Source organism: Balaenoptera borealis (genome assembly GCF_965194805.1).
Source record: "Balaenoptera borealis genome assembly, chromosome: 2".
In the NCBI taxonomy this organism is placed as follows: domain Eukaryota; kingdom Metazoa; phylum Chordata; class Mammalia; order Artiodactyla; family Balaenopteridae; genus Balaenoptera; species Balaenoptera borealis.
Window position 1 is genome coordinate 179,324,573 of NC_138867.1, and position 18,442 is coordinate 179,343,014.

The 18,442-nt window shown below is 50.4% G+C and overlaps 1 protein-coding gene across 1 annotated transcript in view; it reads left to right on the forward strand.

The window, feature by feature from the left end:
• FBN3 (fibrillin 3) overlaps positions 1 to 18,442 on the forward strand; it is a 64,909-nt gene that overhangs the window by 32,671 nt on the left and 13,796 nt on the right. Inside the window, exons 36-53 of the mRNA XM_082382018.1 lie at positions 553 to 621; positions 1,842 to 1,967; positions 5,819 to 5,944; positions 6,324 to 6,473; positions 8,852 to 8,923; positions 10,806 to 10,931; positions 11,215 to 11,340; positions 11,791 to 11,916; positions 12,274 to 12,390; positions 13,709 to 13,837; positions 14,336 to 14,455; positions 15,176 to 15,301; positions 15,945 to 16,097; positions 16,242 to 16,307; positions 16,526 to 16,651; positions 17,056 to 17,175; positions 17,298 to 17,420; positions 18,245 to 18,379. Of these exons, the coding sequence (XP_082238144.1) occupies positions 553 to 621; positions 1,842 to 1,967; positions 5,819 to 5,944; positions 6,324 to 6,473; positions 8,852 to 8,923; positions 10,806 to 10,931; positions 11,215 to 11,340; positions 11,791 to 11,916; positions 12,274 to 12,390; positions 13,709 to 13,837; positions 14,336 to 14,455; positions 15,176 to 15,301; positions 15,945 to 16,097; positions 16,242 to 16,307; positions 16,526 to 16,651; positions 17,056 to 17,175; positions 17,298 to 17,420; positions 18,245 to 18,379 (2,136 nt within the window). The remainder of the gene's footprint in view (positions 1 to 552; positions 622 to 1,841; positions 1,968 to 5,818; positions 5,945 to 6,323; positions 6,474 to 8,851; positions 8,924 to 10,805; positions 10,932 to 11,214; positions 11,341 to 11,790; positions 11,917 to 12,273; positions 12,391 to 13,708; positions 13,838 to 14,335; positions 14,456 to 15,175; positions 15,302 to 15,944; positions 16,098 to 16,241; positions 16,308 to 16,525; positions 16,652 to 17,055; positions 17,176 to 17,297; positions 17,421 to 18,244; positions 18,380 to 18,442) is intronic.

Here is an 18,442-nt window from a genome sequence, read left to right on the forward strand (position 1 = left end):
GGAAGCCTTCCCAACATAGGGACTTGAATGAGGTTTTGAAGGATGAGTAGGAGTTTTCCAGGCAGAGTAGGGGAAAGGATGTGGGGTGCAGTGGGAAGAGCATGTGCAAAGTCGTCAGGTGTGAAGTAAGGAGGCAGCTGTCCACCTATTCAGGTGTGTGTGTGTGTGTACATCCAGGGTCTTCCTTTCATGGGGGAAACTTGTGGTCACACTAGGGTCTGGTTTTGGATCACAAAGAATCCCTCCCTACCCCCAGCTACTACCACAAGATCGATCTGCTCACATGTTGAATTGTGAGCTCATGTTTACACACACACACACACACACACACACACACACACACACACACGCACACACTGGATACCCCAGGATTGGATCAATGTCTCTTGGCCCCAAGAAGCTGAGGAGGTAAGGGGATGTAGTTTCTGTGGTAAAGGGATGCAAGGCCCACTCTTGAGCCCTTTCTAGGGGACCTCCCCTCCCCTGCTTCCCCTGAGCTTTGCCCAAATGCCCCATCCCACAGCCCCTCACAAGCACCTCTTTCCCTTGCAGCTGAGTACAGAACCCTGTGCCCGGGGGGTGAGGGCTTCCGGCCCAATCCCATCACTGTCATTCTGGAAGGTGAGTTCCTGGTAGACCGTCCACTGATTGACCTTCCTCTCATTCCCCCCTCAGCAGGGAGCAGAGTTGGGCAGCTTTGGGGTTGAGGGCAGATCCTCTCAGCCATCTCCTCTTCCACCTATTGGTTTATTGATTCATCCTTCTATCCAACCCCCATCCACCCATCGATCCATTCATCTCTCATCTACCCACCCATACATCCATTCCCTATTTATCCATTCTTCCTTCCTTCTTTCCTTCCATCCATTCTTCCTTCCTTCTTTCCTTCCATCCATTCATCCATCCGTCCATCCATATATATAAGTACATTCATCCATCTACTCACCTACCCACCCACCCATCCATCCACTCATTTATCTTTTCGTCCATTGACCCATTTGCTTATTCACCCATCTAGCACTTTTCATATCCACCCATCTACGCATCCACACATCCATCCTCCCATATCCATTCATCCATCCATCCATCCATCATTCTATCCATTCATCCTTTATTCCATCCATCCTTTATTCCATCCATCCATCATTCCATCCATCCACCCACCCATCCATCCATCATTCCATCCATCCATCCACCCATCCATCCATCCATCCTTCTATCCATGGGGGTAATGAGATTGGAGAATTCCATCAAGACAGAACTTGGATGGATGGATGGATGAAAGGATGTGCTATCCAATGAAGGGAAAGAGGATGAATTCAGGGTGACATTGACCCAGGAGAGTCTGGGTCCAGCCTCCAAATATCCAACAGCTCTTGGGTATTCTTTTTTTTTTAATTTATTTATTTTATTTTTGGCTGCATTGGGTCTTCATTGCTGCACGTGGGCTTTCTCTAGTTGCGGCGAGCGGGGGCTACTCTTCACTGCGGTGTGCTTGCTTCTCATTGTGGTGGCTTCTCTTGTTGTGGAGCATGGGCTTGCAGCGCATGGGCTCAGTGGTTGTGGCTCACGTGCTCTAGAGCGCAGGCTCAGTAGTTGTGGTGCGCGGGCTTAGTTGCTCCATGGCATGTGGGATCTTCCCGGCCCAGGGATCGAACCCATGTACCCTGCATTGGCAGATGGATTCTTAACCACTGCGCCACCAGGGAAGTCCCTGAGTATTCTTAAAGAAGCAGGACTGACTCTCCAGGACCCTGGAGAGCCCAGGGCAAGGCATGGGTGTCCCCCAAGTCCTCTGCTTGGATTTACCTTCCAATCACAGCTTCCTCACTTCCTGACAGACATTGACGAATGCCAGGAGCTGCCAGGGCTGTGCCAGGGGGGCAACTGTGTCAACACCTTCGGCAGCTTCCAGTGCGAGTGTCCACCTGGCTACCACCTCAATGAGGACACCCGCATCTGTGAGGGTGAGCTTGAACCCACCCCATCCTCCCTGCCTTCCTGCCCAGCCTCACCTCCTTTTCAGGTACTGGGGCCTCACATGCCCCTCGGAGTCTGCTCACCTGCTTTGCTGCCTGGGGCCCGTAGGAAGGGTTGGGAAGGCTTCCTCGGAATGTCCCAATCTACCCTCTGCTCCGCTGCCCCCTCCCCGTCTCCCCATTGCCTGACCTCCAGCCTCCTTCCCACTCAGAAATGACCTGGCTTTATCTCAGCAGCCATGCCCTTCTTCCTTTGAGCAAAAGCTGAACAAGGCCCAGAGCTAAGAGGGGGAAGGGAAAGACACCAAAGGAACAGCCATACCTTTCCTTTTCACTTGTCTCCTTACTGTCCTCTTTTGCATCTTAGTAACAATCAACAGTTAACTGGTGTCTGTGATTGCATGTCACCACGGTGCTGAGCATCTGCATTTGTCATTTGTTCATTCGCCAAAACAGCCTCATGAGAAAGATGTTCCTATTATGACCCCATTTTTCAGATGCAGAAACTAAGGCTCAAGGGGGTTAAGTCGCTTGAGATACCAGCTAGTAAGTGATTGAAACTGGCTTTGAGCCCAGCCATTCTCATCCTTGAGTCTGAGCTCTTTTGATGCAATATATGAAATTCCTTCCTTCCTTCATTCATCCATCCATCCATCCATCCATCTGTCCACCAATCCATTCTTTTTCTTCTTTTCAACACTATTAACTGAGCACCTGCGTGCAACCAGACACTGACATCAGCACACAAGGACAGTAGATCTTTCACTCTGATCAGCACTCTTTAGAAACTCAAGGAAATGGTGAAAGAAGGGAGAGATCTAAGATTGAAAGCCCAATTTCCTTTCTACATGGAGGTGGGAGCTGTCAAACCAGAGTCAGAACTCAAAATGCTTGAAAAATATCTCATCCCTCCCTGCCTCCCCTATTCCGTAGACTCTCAAGGGAAAAAGGGAAAAGTCCTGTCATCAGATATGGCCCTGTGCTGCATTTCTTGACTGTCCCAGGGCAGGTAGACTTCAACCTGAATGTTAACCTTGGCCGTGGAGCCTCGCAGGGCCAGTTTGTGCCCTTGAGGGCTGCAGGCTTGCAGCATTTCCCAGCTTTCAGACTCAAGGGCCCTGTACTCCAAAGGGTGCCATTCCCCCATCCCCCCACCCCCGCTTAGTTTAATGCTCTGCTGTCGCCATCTTGAAATTCTTCATATACTTTGCACTGGACAAATTCTGTAGCCAGTCCTTGTCAAACATTTTGTCTAACTCCTAGAATCACTAAGTCATATGGTAATTCTATGTTTGACTTTTTGAGGAACTGCCAAACTGTTTTCCACAGCAGCTGCACCATTTTGCATTTTCACCAGCAACATAAGAGGGTTCTAGTTTCTCCACATCGTTATCAACACTTGTTATTTTCCATTGTTTAAAATATTATCCTAGTGGGTGTGAAATGGTATCTCATTGTGGTTTTGATTTGTATTTTCCTAATGACTAATGAGGTTGAGTACCTTTGGAGAAATGTCTATTTAGGTCTTTTTCCCATTTTAAAATTGGATTGTTTGCCTTTCTGTTGTTGAGTTGTGAGAGTTCTTTATGTATACTGGATATAAGACTCCCATCGGATATGTGATTTGCAAAGAGTTTCTCCAATTCTGTGAGTTGTCTTTTCACTTTCTCGATAGTGCCTGCTGATGCACAACAGGTTTAAATTTTGATGAAATCCAATTTATCTGGGTTTTTTTTCCTTTTGTGGTGTGTGCTTTTGGTGTCATATCTAAGAATCCATTGCTAAACACAAGGTCATTAAGATTTACCCCAATGTTTTCTTCCAAGAGTTTTATATATTTATTTTTTTTTGGTAGATCTTTTTTTTTTTTTTTTTTTTTTATCTTTGGCTTCGTTGGGTCTTCATTGCTGCATGCGGGCTTTCTCTAGTTGCGGCGAGCAGGGGCTACTCTTCATTGCAGTGCGCAGGCTTCTCATTGTGGTGGCTTCTCATTGCGGAGCACGGGGTCTAGGCGCACGGGCTTCGGTAGGTGTGCCACGCAGGCTCAGTAGTTGTGGCTCGCAGGCTCTAGAGCGCAGGCTCAGTGGTTGTGGCGCACAGGCTTAGTTGCTCCGCGGCATGTGGGATCTTCCCGGACCAGGGCTTGAACGCGTGTCCCCTGCATTGGCAGGCAGGTTCTTAACCACTGCGCCACCATGGAAGCCCGAGTTTTATAGTTTCAGCTCTCATGTTTAAGTCTTCTATTTTGAGTTAATTTTTGTATATGATGTGAGGTAGGGATCCAACTTCATTCTTTTGCCTGTTGGTATCTAATTGTCCCAGCACCATTTGCTGAAGAGACTTTTCTTTCTGCACTGAGTGGTCTTGTTGAAAATCAGTTGACTGTAGATGTCTTGGTTTGTTTCTGGTCTCTAAATCCTATTCCACTGATTTATAGTTCTATTCTTATGCCAGTACCACTCTGTTTTGATTACTATAGCATTGTAAGTAGGTTTTGAAATGAGGAAGTGTGACTCCTCCAACTTTTTTTTCTTTTCTCAAGATTATTTTGGCTGTTTGGGGTCCCTTACAATTGCATATGAATGTTAGGATCAGCTTTTTCATTTCTGCCAAGAAAAGAGAAGTCACTGGGATTTTGATGGGAATTACATTGACTCTATAGATCACTTTAGGGAATATTGCCATTTTAACAATAATGAGTCTTTTAATCCATGTACACAGGATGTCTTTCCATTTATTTAGGTCTTCTCTAATTTTTTTCAGAAATGTTTTATAGTTTTCTGTGTACAAGTCTTTCACCTCTTGGGTTGAATTTATTCTTAAGTATTTAATCTTTTGGATTCTATTATAATTGGAATTATTTTCTTAATTTCCTTTTCAATTGCTTTTTGGTAGTTTGTAGAAATACAACTGAAATTTCTATGTCAGTGTGTTGATCTTGCATTCTGCAGTTGTGCCGCTTCATTTATTAGCTCTAATAGTTTTCATTCTGTGGATTCTCTAGGATATTTTATATATCAGATCCCCTGGTTTTGTAAGTTTTTGACTGGATTCCTGAGTTCCTCAAAAGTTAATTTTGTCAGTTTTTGCTCAGCTCAATAGTTGTTTTTGTGGAGAAATAAAGCTCTGACATTCCCTATTCTGCCATTTTTGGAAATGTGACTCCTAGCTTGCTAATATTCCACCACCTGTTTTTGTATAGCCCACTAAGAATGCTTTTCACATTTTTAGGTTATTGGAAAAAATCGAAAGGAGAATAATACTTTGTGCCACATGAAAATGACATGAAATTCACATTTCAGTGGCCATAAGTCAAGTTTTATTGGGGCACAGCATGCTAGTTTGTTTACCCATTGTCTATGGCTGGCTGCCTTCACGCTACCGTGGCAAAGTGAATAGCTCATCAGAGACCATTGTTTGGCTCGCAAAACTGAAAAAAACATTTACTGCCGGCCCTTTACAGAAAATGTGTGCTGCCTCTGGACTAAGGGATCGATCAGGTTGAGAATCAACTTTTTTCTTTCAAGAATATTTTATTCATAGGGCTCTTGCTTCCTATTGCATCACACTGGGAAGCACATGATTGCCCCACTCTTGGTGATAATATCATTAATTCATGAGCTCAGGTCATGTTTTCTCTTAATAGAAGTGGGATCATAGTAAACTTTTTTCCCCACCTAACACTGTGCCATATCTTTACACATCACTAAGATGTCTGTGCATTTTAACCTAATCTTGAAACTAAACTCAACCGCGTAGCGAAGTGGCTCTGGCAGACCTGGGGTGGGGAGTTATCCAGACAAGTCCTGGATGCAGACAATTCCTCCCTCCCCCTGCAGACATCGATGAATGCTCTTCACACTCGGGCATCTGTGGCCCTGGTACCTGCTACAACACTCTGGGGAACTACACTTGTGTCTGCCCAGCGGAATACCTGCAAGTCAACGGTGGCAACAACTGCATGGGTACGAAGTGTGATGATGGGGGAGTCCAGCAGTTGTGGAAAAAGCACTTGGGTGTGGGAGGGGCTTCTGGGAGTCTCCAAGCCTTGGAAGAGTGTGGAGAGGTGTGTTTGTAGGAGGAGAGAGGGAGGGTGAGTGTATTTGAGATGCTGGTATGCAGCAGTGAACAAGGCTGCAGGGCTCAGGGACCCAGGGCTGCCATGTATGGTTGTCCAGGTTGTGCACTGCCCGAGAAAGGCTAAAATGTGAAGCGCACCCTCATGTGTGTTGGGGAGAAGTCAAGCCAGTAATTTCCAAATAGATTTGTGAATGAGTTCCTATCTCTCTGGCTCTCTTCCTCTGGTGTCTCTTGCCTGCATCCTTCACCCCAACCCAACTGCAGACATGAGGAAGAGTGTCTGCTTCCGGCACTATAACGGTACATGTCGGAATGAGCTGACCTTTAACGTGACCCGGAAGACGTGCTGCTGTTCTTACAACATTGGCCAGGCCTGGAATAGACCCTGCGAGGCCTGCCCAACCCCTGCCAGCCGTAAGTGCCCCTCCCTGGCCTTCATTCCAGCTTGGCCCTTTTTAATGCAGTGTTTAATGAGGCACACCGCACTTAGGACTCCCAGATGAGTCTGTGCTGTTTTGATGAGAGCTGAAGAGTTGAAGTTCCATCCCAATCAACGTATGGAAAAATCAATACTTTTAAGGAGGGCAAGGCATCCTTCTATTTCACAGACTTGAGGAATTGAGGATGGATCAGTGAGGATTTCATTTGTGCTAAAGAACCTTGAACACTCACAGATTATTTGGGGGGGTCAGTGAGTGAGTGCCTAGGGCCAGAGAGAAAAGCACAGCTGGTTAGAGGTACCAGGGCCCCATGAGCTGCGGGCGGAGCAGGCTTGCAGAAGCTCTGGGGAGGATTACAGAAATGTCGGTCAGGATGAAGAAGGGTATTCCAGGCAAAGAACAGCAGGAGCAAAGTCCTGAAAGAAGGACTGAGCAGAAGACCTTTTTGGCAGTTGGGATGAGACCTATTAGGATGATCTAGCAACCAGCCCAGGCATCAGAAAGAGCTGCAGGAATGGAGCGGTGAGTAGAGGGGATAACTAGGGGGTTACAAGTGTACTAGTGCTATGGACTGAATGTTTGAGTTCCCCCAAAATTCATATGTTGGAGCCCTAACCCCCAGTGTGATGGCATTTGGAGGTGGAGCCTTTGGGAGTTAATTAGGTCATGTGGATGGAGCCCTCTAAATGGGATTAGTGCCCTTATAAGAAGAGACACAAGAAAGGTTCTCTCTTTGCCATGTGAAGACACAGCAAGAAGACAGACAGGAAGAGTTCTCAGCAGACACCAGATCTGCCAGCACCTTGATCTTGGACTTCCCAGCCTGCAGAACTGTGAGAAGTAAACCTTTGTTATTGGAGCCATCCAGTTCATGGTATTTCCTTATAGCAGCCTGAACTAAGACAATTTGTTTCCTAGGGTTGTGGCAACAAATACCACAAACTTGATGGCTTAAAAAAAAAACAACACCAGAAACGTATTTTCTCACAGTCTTGGAGGCTAGACGTCATAAATCAAGGTGTGGGCAGGGTCACACTTCCTTCAGAGGCTCTAGGGATGAATTCTTACTTGCTTCGTCCGGTTTCTGGTGGCTCCAGGCATTCTTTGGTGTTGCTTGGCTTGTACCTGCATCTCCTCCATCTCTGCCTTCAACTCATATGGCTTCTCCCTGTGTCTCCACATGTCTCTTCATTTCTTATAAGGACACCAGTCATTGCATTAGGGCTACTCTGATCCAGGATGACTTTAACTTGATTGTATTTGCAAAGACCCTATTTCCCAAAAAGGTCACATTCAGAGGGTCTGGGTGGACATGAACTTTGGGGGTGGAGGGTCATTGTTCAACCCAGTGCAGTGGTATGAGAAGGGGTCATTACTGGCTGTCTCTGAGTGCCGGGCCCTGTTCTGGGTTCTAGGAAATAAGAATAAGGTAGACCCAAGCTGTGCAGTCTGGGAGGAAACTGCAGACAGCCAAGTATGGTTATGAGATTGTCAAGACAGATCAAATGTCACTCACAAATTATGTGCTGGGAGTTAGGTACCTACCTGAATCTTATGCACCTGAATCTGAGGTGCAGGTTGCATATGATGAGACAGAAGTCCACACTAGGCATAGGGGCCACTGAGATTGGTCTGTTCTCATCACGATACAGGCAGAAGAGCGAGTGAGGAGCAGGTAGGGACCTGGGGAAAGGTGACACTACCCAAATGCCTGCCCATGTCTGTCAGGTGGGCCCAGGGACACCCACCCACCTGGGGATCGAGGTCGGGCAAGCAGCATCTTGGTGTCAGCAGTGGGCTGCAGTCAGAGAGTGAATTGCCCTGGAAGAGCCAAAGGATGGCGTCATCAGCTGTCCAGGGCCAGAGTGGTGGGCTGCCCTGAGTCCTCAAGGTTGAAGTGGACTATGCTAGGGAACAGCAAAGGGAACAGCATATGCAAAGTTCTCGTAGTAGGACAGAGCAGGACACATCCAGACATGGAATGAAATCATGTAACAGGAGGGCAGGAGATGCTGTTGGAGGAAAGGTGGGGCTGAGGGTGAAGGTCCTTGAGGTCCAGACTGAAGAGTCTGCATTTTATGGTGAGGACAGTGGGGTGTGGCTGGTGGCACTCATGCAGGGAAGAGATGAGGGAGGTCATGTCTATGTGTTAGAAGATCACCCCGCACAGGTGTATGGCACCCGTAACCCTCCCAGTGCTGGTCAGAGTGGTGGGAGGGAGAGGGACTAGTTATCAGAGGCCAGGTGAGCACTGGGCTACAGGGATGGACAAGCTGATCAGAGGAGGAGGAGGTGTCCACCCGGGGAGGCTGCAGCCCCAGCGCCCTGCCTTCGCCATTCTCCTTTGCCCAGTGGATTACCAGATCCTGTGTGGAAACCAGGTTCCCGGGTTCGTCGTTGACATCCACACAGGGAAGCCCCTCGGTGAGTGACCACCACCCTCCTGCCTGTAGCCCCAGGTCACTCTGTGCCCAGAGCCCTGACCCCTCTCTTCCCCTCCCCCCACAGCTCTTTCCCTTCCACCCTCCCCCACCCCACACCCTCACTCTTCCAACTCCCCAGGCCTGGAATCATGCCCCTTTTTTAAAAAAAAGCAATGAGAGTATTTTTATTAAATTGTTATTCATTTTTTAAAATTCTGTAAAAATACACATAACATTTACCATTTTAACCATTTTTATGTGTCCAATTCAGTGGCATTAAGTACATTCACACTGTTGTGCAAACATCCCCAACATCCATCTCCAGAACTTTTCATCTTCCCAGACTGAAACTCTGTCCCCATTAAATACTAACTCCGATCCCCCTCCCCCAGGTCCTGGGAACCGCCATTCTACTTTCTGTCTATAAATCTGACCTCATAGAAACAGATTCATATAGTATTTGTCCTTTTGTGTCTGTCTTATTTCACTCAGCATAATGCCCCCAAGGTTCATCCGTGTTGCAGCGTGGAGCAGAACACTCCCTTTTTAAGTTAAATGAGGTTTTGTACAATTTGATACCCGAATGCCAAATTTCAGCTGTGCAGTGTTTAATTGATGAACCTATTTTCAGTTGTTTTCATTCTACGGTTGTATTCTCCTTATTTTCAACAATTGGAACAGAGCAGATAAGAGCAACTCCCCCTCCAGTCACCCCCTCAAATCTAAGTCTCCTTCATACTCTCCCAAGGTCATAAGTCAGTCTCCCATGGATGGATACAGGCTGATTCCAGGTTCTTTTATATAAACAACAGGTTTATTGATATAGAATTCATGCTTTACGCCTGGAGTATTTCTTTCTAGTTGTTTTTTCATCCATTTAAACACACATAGAGATCCGCCTTTGAAAATGCATGGCATTGTTTTCTGGGGAGTTGGACATAAATTCTGTGCTTTCTTATGTCTTGTCTGCAACTTATTTTTTTCACCCAGCAAAGAGTCGTGAAGAACCAGCCAGGTTCCTACACTCAGCACTGCCTCCCTCTTTGCCCTGCTTTGTAGTATTCCATATATGGACACATCCCAGGTCATAAGTCAGTCCCCCATGGGTGGACACATAGGCAGATTCCAGGTTCTTTTATATAAACAACAGCTTTATTGAGATATACTTCACCCATCAAAAGTGCACAATTCAGTGGGTTTTCGTATATTCACAGAGCTGTGCCCCATCACTTCAATTTAAGTTTGAACAATTTCATCACACAAAAAGAAACCCTGTCCCCATGAACAGTCATTCCCCGTTCTGCCTTCCCCCAGCCCCTGGCAATCACTATTCCACTTTCGATCTCTGTGGATTTGCCTGTTCTGGACGTTTCATATAAATGGAATCGTACGGTATTTGTCCTTTGGGGACTGGCTTCTCTCACTGAGCATCATGTTTTCAAGGTTCGTCCACGTTGTAGTGCGTGTCAGTGCTTCACCCCTTTTTCAGGATGAATCGTATTCCCTTGTAGGGAGGGACCACATTTTGTCATCCACTCCTCTGGTGATGTTTCCAGTTTCTTGCTAAACGTCACCACGGGTCCTCCCCTGCAGCTTCCTGCTCACACACAGGGCTGCTTCATTCCCAGAGACCCCGCAAAGCAGGCTTGCTGGGTCACAGCAAATGTGCATTTTTGTTGAGAAAGAGGCTCTCTCCCCCTGCCTTCCCTCCCACATCCTGATTTCTTTCCGGTGTGAACAGATATAGTTTGGCCACTGCAGAATTTTTCAAGTGTGTGCTGGTTGGGGGACACATCTTCTCCTAGACTGCATGATCTCTTAGGTCAGGGTCCCCAGACGTTGCCGGGGGCTGGGCTGCTCCTGACGGCTGGCGCCCTCCCCAGACATCGACGAGTGTGGGGAGATCCCTGCCATCTGTGCCAATGGCGTCTGCATCAACCAGATCGGGAGCTTCCGCTGCGAGTGCCCCACGGGCTTCAGCTACAACAGGGTGCTGCTGGTCTGCGAAGGTGCCGCCCCCCTGCCTCCCCAGCCCCGGGTGGGATGCTGGTCCCCCCTCCCAGCCTGTGCTCTCTGGGCAAGTCTTTTAAACCCCGTGAACCTCAGTTTCCCCCTCTGCATATGGGGCTAACGCCTTTCCGAGGGGCTCCATCCCACATCACCCCGCTCAATGTGGTTCTGGCTGCTTCTGGAGGGACCACCTGCCCTGAAGTGGGGGGGGGGCTGGGTTTAGGGTTTGATTCTGCAGGGAAGAGTCTCTTTCAACCCCACCCCGCTGGCTGTACTCCCCAGACGTGGACGAGTGTGCCAGCGGGGAGAGCCCCTGCCAGCAGAATGCCAACTGCATCAACATCCCCGGCAGCTACCGCTGCAAGTGCGCCCGAGGGTACAAGCTGTCGCCAGGGGGGGCTTGCGTGGGTAAGTGGGGACACCAGTCGGGAGGTGAGGGAGTGGGGTGTAGGACAAAGCCAGACTCTGCCTCCCTCTGTGACTTGGGTAGGGTACGGCTCTGTCCGGGCTTTGTTCCTTGGCTGTACTTTCTTTTGGGGGGGGGAGCTGTGCCACGCGGCTTGCAGGATCTTAGTTCCCTGACCAGGGATCGAATCCGTGCCCCCCTGCAGTGGAAGCGTGGAGTTATAACCTCTGGACTGCCTGGGAATTCTCTCCTTGGCTGTACTTTGGGGTGGGGGTGCTGAGAGCATCTGTTAACAGGGGAGTCATGAGGGTGAAATGGGAGGTGAAGCATTTCCCCTGGGACAGCAGCTAGAATGGGTAGGCGGTCGGGCTTGCCCACTGCCACGTGTGATGGCTCGGGACACACTGTGGGGTGGGGACTCCGGGGGCACCACACTCCCTGCCCTCCCTCAGGACGGAATGAGTGTCGGGAGATCCCAAACGTCTGTAGCCATGGCGACTGCGTGGACACAGCTGATAGCTACATGTGCCTGTGTCACCGTGGCTTCCGGGCCTCAGCAGACCAGACCCTGTGCATGGGTGAGAGCCCCCTCTGCTCCTTCCTCTTAGGCCAGGCTGCCAAGGGTGAGGGGCCATGGGTCTACACCTCCCCTGGGGTGGGGATGGTGCTTCTGTCCATCCTGATTCACAGACTCACAGCTGTGAGCCCTGGCACCTGAGACCTTAGGTAAATGACTTATTCACCTCCCTGCACCTCAGTTTTCCCATCTGTAGAATGGAAGTAATAAATAGGGGTATTTCCCATCCATCACTTCCCAGCCACCTGGGCAGGGTGAAGTGCAGGAGAGGGGGGCTGGGTCCAGCCAGGCCCTCACTGCCCAAGCTGCCCGATGCCCTGGGTGAGCTGGGCGGGGATCAGGGGATTTGCTCTGGCAGACGTCAACGAGTGTGACCAGCAGCCATGCGGAAATGGGACCTGCAAGAATATCGTCGGCTCCTACAGCTGCCTCTGCTTCCCTGGCTTTGTGGCGACACACAACGGACATTGCGTGGGTGAGCTGCCCGGGCTGGTGGGCAAGCCTCAGTGCACCCCCACTGAAAAGTGGGTTCTTGGCTTGAGGGCACCCCTCTGAAATTAAGGATCTCGCCCCAGGGATGCCTTCAGAAAAACAACCTCAGGGGATTGAAAACTAGTTAACCATAAAGTTCTCCAAACCCCTTCAATTGTCAATTGCCGAGGGTCCCTCACTAGAGCTTACACTCAGGTTGATAAGAAGGAGATGGACAGTACAGAGAGAAAGGTGAACAGTGAATACAAGACCTGGGTGGTGGGATGCTGGCAGTTGAGTGCAATGGTTGAAAGTGGATTCCAAGGTCAGGTGGTGTGAATTCAAATCCCAGCTTTGCCATCTGCCAGCTGTGTGACCCTAGGCAAGTCATTTACCTCTCTGTGCTTCAGTTTCCTTCTCTGTAAAAAGAAGGTTAATAGTCGTACCTACCTATCTTAATATCAGACCAAATTGACTTCTGAACAAGGAATATTACCAGAAATAAAGAGAGTCAATGTATATTGATTAAGGGGTCATTTCACTGAGAAGACATAACAATCATAAATGCATATGCAGCTAGCAATAGAACTTCAAAACACATGAAGTAAAAATTGATAGAACTGAAAAAGAAATAGACAAATCCATAATTACAGTTAGAGGATTTAACACTCCTCCCTCAGTAATAGAGGGATCAAGTAGAAGATCAGTAAGAATATAGAACACTTGAACAATCATGTGAACCACCTAGACCTGAGTGATATTTATAGAACATCCCAGAACATACATTCTTCTCAGGTGCACGTGGACATTCACCAGGAAAGACCATATTCTGGGCCATAAGATAAACAACAAAATTTTAAAAATTGAGGTTACACAAGGTAGGTCCTTGGAATGTAAGTGAATTAAACTAGAAATCAGTCACAGAAGGATATCCAGAAAATCCCCAAATGTTTGGAAGTTAAACAATATACTCCTAAAGAATCCATAGAAAAAAGAACAAATCATAAAGAAAATTAGAAAACATTTTGAATTAAATGAAAATGAAAACACAACATAACAAAATTTGTGGGACGCAGCTAAGGTAGTATGTACAGGCAAATTCATAGCCTTAAATGCTCATATTGGAAAATATTGGTGTCTGCTTTATAGGATAGTTATAGGATAGTTTATAGGATAGTTGGAGGGTTAATATACAGCTGGTATATAAGTGCTCAATAAATTGAAGTCACTGCCACCAACTCAACTTTGTGAACAGAAGAGCAAGGGAGGCTCAGAGCCCTAGGCTATGTGGGTGACCCCGCTGGCCCATCTTCCATCTGCAGACATGGATGAATGCAGCACCATCGTGGGGCAGGTGTGCCGATTTGGCCAGTGCCTCAACACAGCAGGCTCCTTCCACTGCCTCTGCCAGGATGGCTTTGAGCTCACGAGCGATGGGAAGAACTGCATAGGTGAGTCTCACCATGGTGCTGGAAGCCATCTCAGCCAGCCCCTACTCCAAGTTTACCTGCAGTTGGTACTTCCGAGTGAGCATGGTTCCATTTCATAACCATGCACTTATTTTAAGGTATAAAACCAGCACATCACACCCATGTTTTCACAGGGTTTGTGGTTTAGGGTGAGGCTGTCTTGAAGCTCTAAGTTTTATGAAGTATAGTATAATAGAGGTGTTGAATGGATGCCATGGAAACCATGAAAGGGGTGTGCAAGTGGCTTGAGATTAGGAACTTTGCTTCCCCTTCCCCTGGCTCCACCTATAACCCCCATCAAGACCGAGAATATTCTTCTCCAGATGTCCCTGTTTTCCTGAGTATCAGCCCTTCCTCTGGATCCAGAAAGGCTTGTCTGGGGGCCTTGGCCATCGTGCAGTGACCATAGGTGCCGGCCCTAGCCCCTGGCAAGCCCCTGCCACCAGCTGGTGCTGGGACCCCTCCTCCTCCTCTCCCCAGACGCCAACGAGTGTCTCAGCCTCGCGGGAACCTGCCTGCCAGGCACTTGCCAGAACCTTGAGGGCTCCTTCCGCTGCATCTGTCCCCCCGGCTTCCAGGTTCAGAGTGACCACTGTGTCGGTGAGTGTCTGGCCTCACCTCCCAGCTCTGGGGCCACGGAGGTACCTCCGGGCCTCTGTTCTTCCCCCATCTGTAAAATGGGAATGCCAGCTGGGGTGGTGGTGAGTGAAGAGATGCAGTTAGCACAGCGCCCAATACAGCTCCATATACTGTTATTGTTATTAGGATGCTCTCTTGGCTCAGGGCTCTCTCTCTCTGGGGCCCCCAGGCTTCCTCATGAATCCTATAAGATGGGCATGGGTGTGGGTCTCACTGCACCAAACATGGAACTTCTCACCTGATGAGTGGTGGTCAAGGACCAGTCTGGCCTGAACACCTCTGGTCCATTCATCCACTTGGACTAGCCTTGTACAGCCTGGGCTAATGTGGGCCAATCTGGCCTGAGCAGATGGGCTAGCCTAGTACAATGCAAGCTAACTTCTACCACTGTAGGCTAATTTTATCTAGTCTTAGTTAGCTCTGTATAAATTTACTCTCTAAAGATGAACTTTTCCAGACCATGACCCCTAACCTGGAGACACCTTCTAGGAAAGACCCCCACACACACTGCCCACCTGGTGCTCCAGCTAATCCTGAGCCCTGGGGACCCCACCCTGCGTCAGTCCCTGGACCCTCCCTGGCTGGGCCCCCCACTCCATCTGCCCCTCCCAGCAGCTGAGACCACCCACCCCAGTGGAGGGCCTGCTGCACCCCACCCACCTCATGTCCCTGCCCCTCCAGACATCAACGAATGCTTGGAAGAGCCCAACCTATGCCTCTTTGGCACCTGTACCAACAGCCCCGGGAGCTTCCAGTGCCTCTGCCCACCTGGCTTTGTCCTGTCTGACAACGGGCACCGTTGCTTTGGTGAGTCTGGGGCCAGGGAGCACACAGGGTTAGGAAAGAGCTGGATCACCCAGAAAGGGGGCTGCAGTTTCTTGTATGGATCTCCAGGAGCCTTGTCCAGTGTGGGCTAGCCTCACCCAGACTGAGCTGGCCTCTCCTCTCCCAGGTTAGGGCAACAAGGCAGAGGGCAGGGCAACTCAACAAGTATTTGTTTTTATGGGGGCCAGTGGTGAACCAAACCCCAACCTATCTGTAAGGACATCTCAGGCCAGTGGTGGTCCAGGGCTGACTGGGAGTCAGTAACGAGGATTTGGAGTCTGAAATCTTGGGTCCTCTGGCTCTCTGGAATGAGTCACTTTGCCTCTCCAGGAAAGGAATTCTGATCCAAGAATAACGTGGCTAGGTTTGACTATTCTCCCAGCCTGGGATGACCCCCACAGATGTGAATGTGGGGTGTTGCTGGAAGGGATTCTCAGATTTTCAGCAAAAACCCCGGGGCTGACCCTCATTGGCCCGGTGTGGGTCACATGTCCGTCCCTGAACCAATCACCATGGAGTGATTCTGGAGCGTTCTGATTGGTTGCTGGTAGGGTCAGGACCACCCTATTCATGAGGACTGGGGTGGCTAGCCCTCCTAGCGTTTCTCTGGGGAATCACCCCACAGACACACGGCAGAGTTTCTGCTTCATCCATTTCGAGGCTGGAAAGTGCTCGGTACCCAAAGCTTTCAACACCACGAAGACCCGGTGCTGTTGCAGCCAGAGGCCCGGCGAGGGCTGGAATGACCCCTGCGAGCTGTGTCCTCAGGAGGGCAGTGGTGAGCACCCACCCCCGTCCAGTCTCCCCTGACCCTGCCTGCCTGCCCCCATCTGCTCTCCTTCAGCCTTCCCTACACACAGGGGCATCCTGGGGACTGCACATGGCCCCAGACCCTCACCTCCCTTCCCCTCTCGGTGTCCAGCCGCCTTTCAGGAGCTGTGCCCCTTTGGCCACGGGGCAGTCCCAGGCCCGGATGATTCTCGGGAAGGTGAGCCCCTCGCCCACATGCTAAGAGCCCCCCTGGGCCACCGCAGTCTCCTCCTTTCCCGCCCAGCCCTGTCTGGGCTCTACCCTGGTTTCCAAGTCTCAGGCTCCCTCCTTGACCCATGGGTAGCCCTGGGCCCCACCCCCCTGGAGGAAAGGAAGAGACCCTGAGTGTGGCCAGGGCATGACAGATGCCGTGCCTGCAACCTCCGCTACCTGCAGACGTGAACGAGTGTGCGGAGAACCCTGGCGTCTGTGCTAACGGCCTTTGTGTCAACACTGATGGCTCTTTCCGCTGCGAGTGCCCTTTTGGCTACAGCCTGGACTTCACAGGTGTCAGCTGCGTGGGTGAGTGACCAGCCCGCCCCAGCCTGCTTCCCAGGGGAGGAAGGAGCCGGGGAGGGCAGACACCACCCAAGGCAGCACCCTGCTGCTCAGCCACTGTCACTCTCCCCCACCCACTCGTCCTTCTTGCTGATGTTTATTCACTCATTCATTTATTCATTTACTTATTCATTCACGCATTCGCACACTTTTCATTCATTTACTTGCTCTTCACTCATTCATTCACTCGCTCATTTACTTATTCATTTATTCATTGAACACATACTGCATGCCTGCCCTGCGTCCAGCCTAAAGGTGCAGCAGATCTGGCCCTATCCAGTCTGTAGGCAGTCAGCAGGAGGCAGACAGGATCATGTCAAGGGTGGGAGCCCTCGGCAGGCTCTGACCACCCCCTTACCCCCACCCAGACACAGACGAGTGCTCCGTCGGACACCCCTGCGGGGAAGGCACCTGCACCAATATCATTGGAGGCTTCGAATGTGCCTGTGCTGATGGCTTTGAGCCTGGTCCCATGATGACCTGTGAGGGTACGACCCTGCCTGCCCAGACCTGGGTTGTGTGATGGGGGTGAGGGGGGCTGGCCTGAGAGAGGGACAGGGGGTCCCACAGGCAGACCCCGACCAGCCGGCACCTCCACTGGCCTCCCCAGACATTGACGAGTGCTCCCTGAATCCCCTGCTCTGCGCCTTCCGCTGCCACAACACTGAGGGCTCCTACGTGTGCACTTGCCCGGCTGGCTATGCCCTGCGAGAGGATGGGGCCATGTGCCGAGGTAGGACCCGTCTGGGCAGGCGGGCTATGGATAGGGCCCTGGGGCTCCCCATGCCTCAGTCCCGAGAGAAAATGAAGAAATAAGACCTCTGCCTCCAAGGGTGGGAGTGAGCAATAAGTGATAAAGTGAGGGGAGAGCTGAGGCAAGTGAGGGTGCAATGGGTGATCTTTTGTGAGTAGTGGTTCTGTTTTTATAGTTATGAAAGGGGGTGCTAGCATCTCCTTGGCTCCCCAATCTAACAGAACAGTGAGTGTGGCTTTGGGGGCCTCTCCAGTTGTGGCTGGACATGCTCTGAGTGGGCTAGCACAGTGGGGACAGCGATTGTGCCCCCAACCCAGGGACATGTGGCAATGCCTGGAGACATTTTTTATTGTCACGGGTGGGTGGGTGGGTGGGTGCTACAGGCATCGAGTGGCCAGGGATGCTATTCAATATCCTACAGTATGCAGAAGAGCCTCCCACCACAAAGAATTTTCTAGTCCCAAATGTCCACAGTGTCGAGGGTAGAAACCCTGGCCTGCGACTTGGTCCCTCAAGGGCTATTTCAGAGTCAGTGTTCCAGGGACCACAGTGAAGGCCAGACAGATTCACAGACCCTGATGTAGGCAGGGGATGCGAGTGTTTGGGGCAGTTGTGACCCCCCCCTCCCTTGGCTTCCCAGGAGGTCTGGGACGGTCAGGGGAGGAACGGGCACCTGGCAGTGCTTCAAGGACCTCACTCTGGCCCACCAAGGCCACCGAGGGGTGGGGTCCAGGTCCTCACATCCTGGAGCTGGTCCATGGTGTGTCTGGCCTTGAGCCCCATTGGTCTGGGGTTGCCCGCAGATGTGGACGAGTGTGCAGACAGCAAGCAGGACTGCCACGCCCGGGGCATGATGTGCGAGAACCTCATTGGCACCTTCACCTGCATCTGCCCCCCGGGCATGCGGCCCCAGCTGGGCTCTGGGGAGGGCTGCACAGGTACAGGAGGGCTTCAGGCATGCAGGGCCTCCCTGCCCCCGACGGACGGGAGAGTTCAAAGCC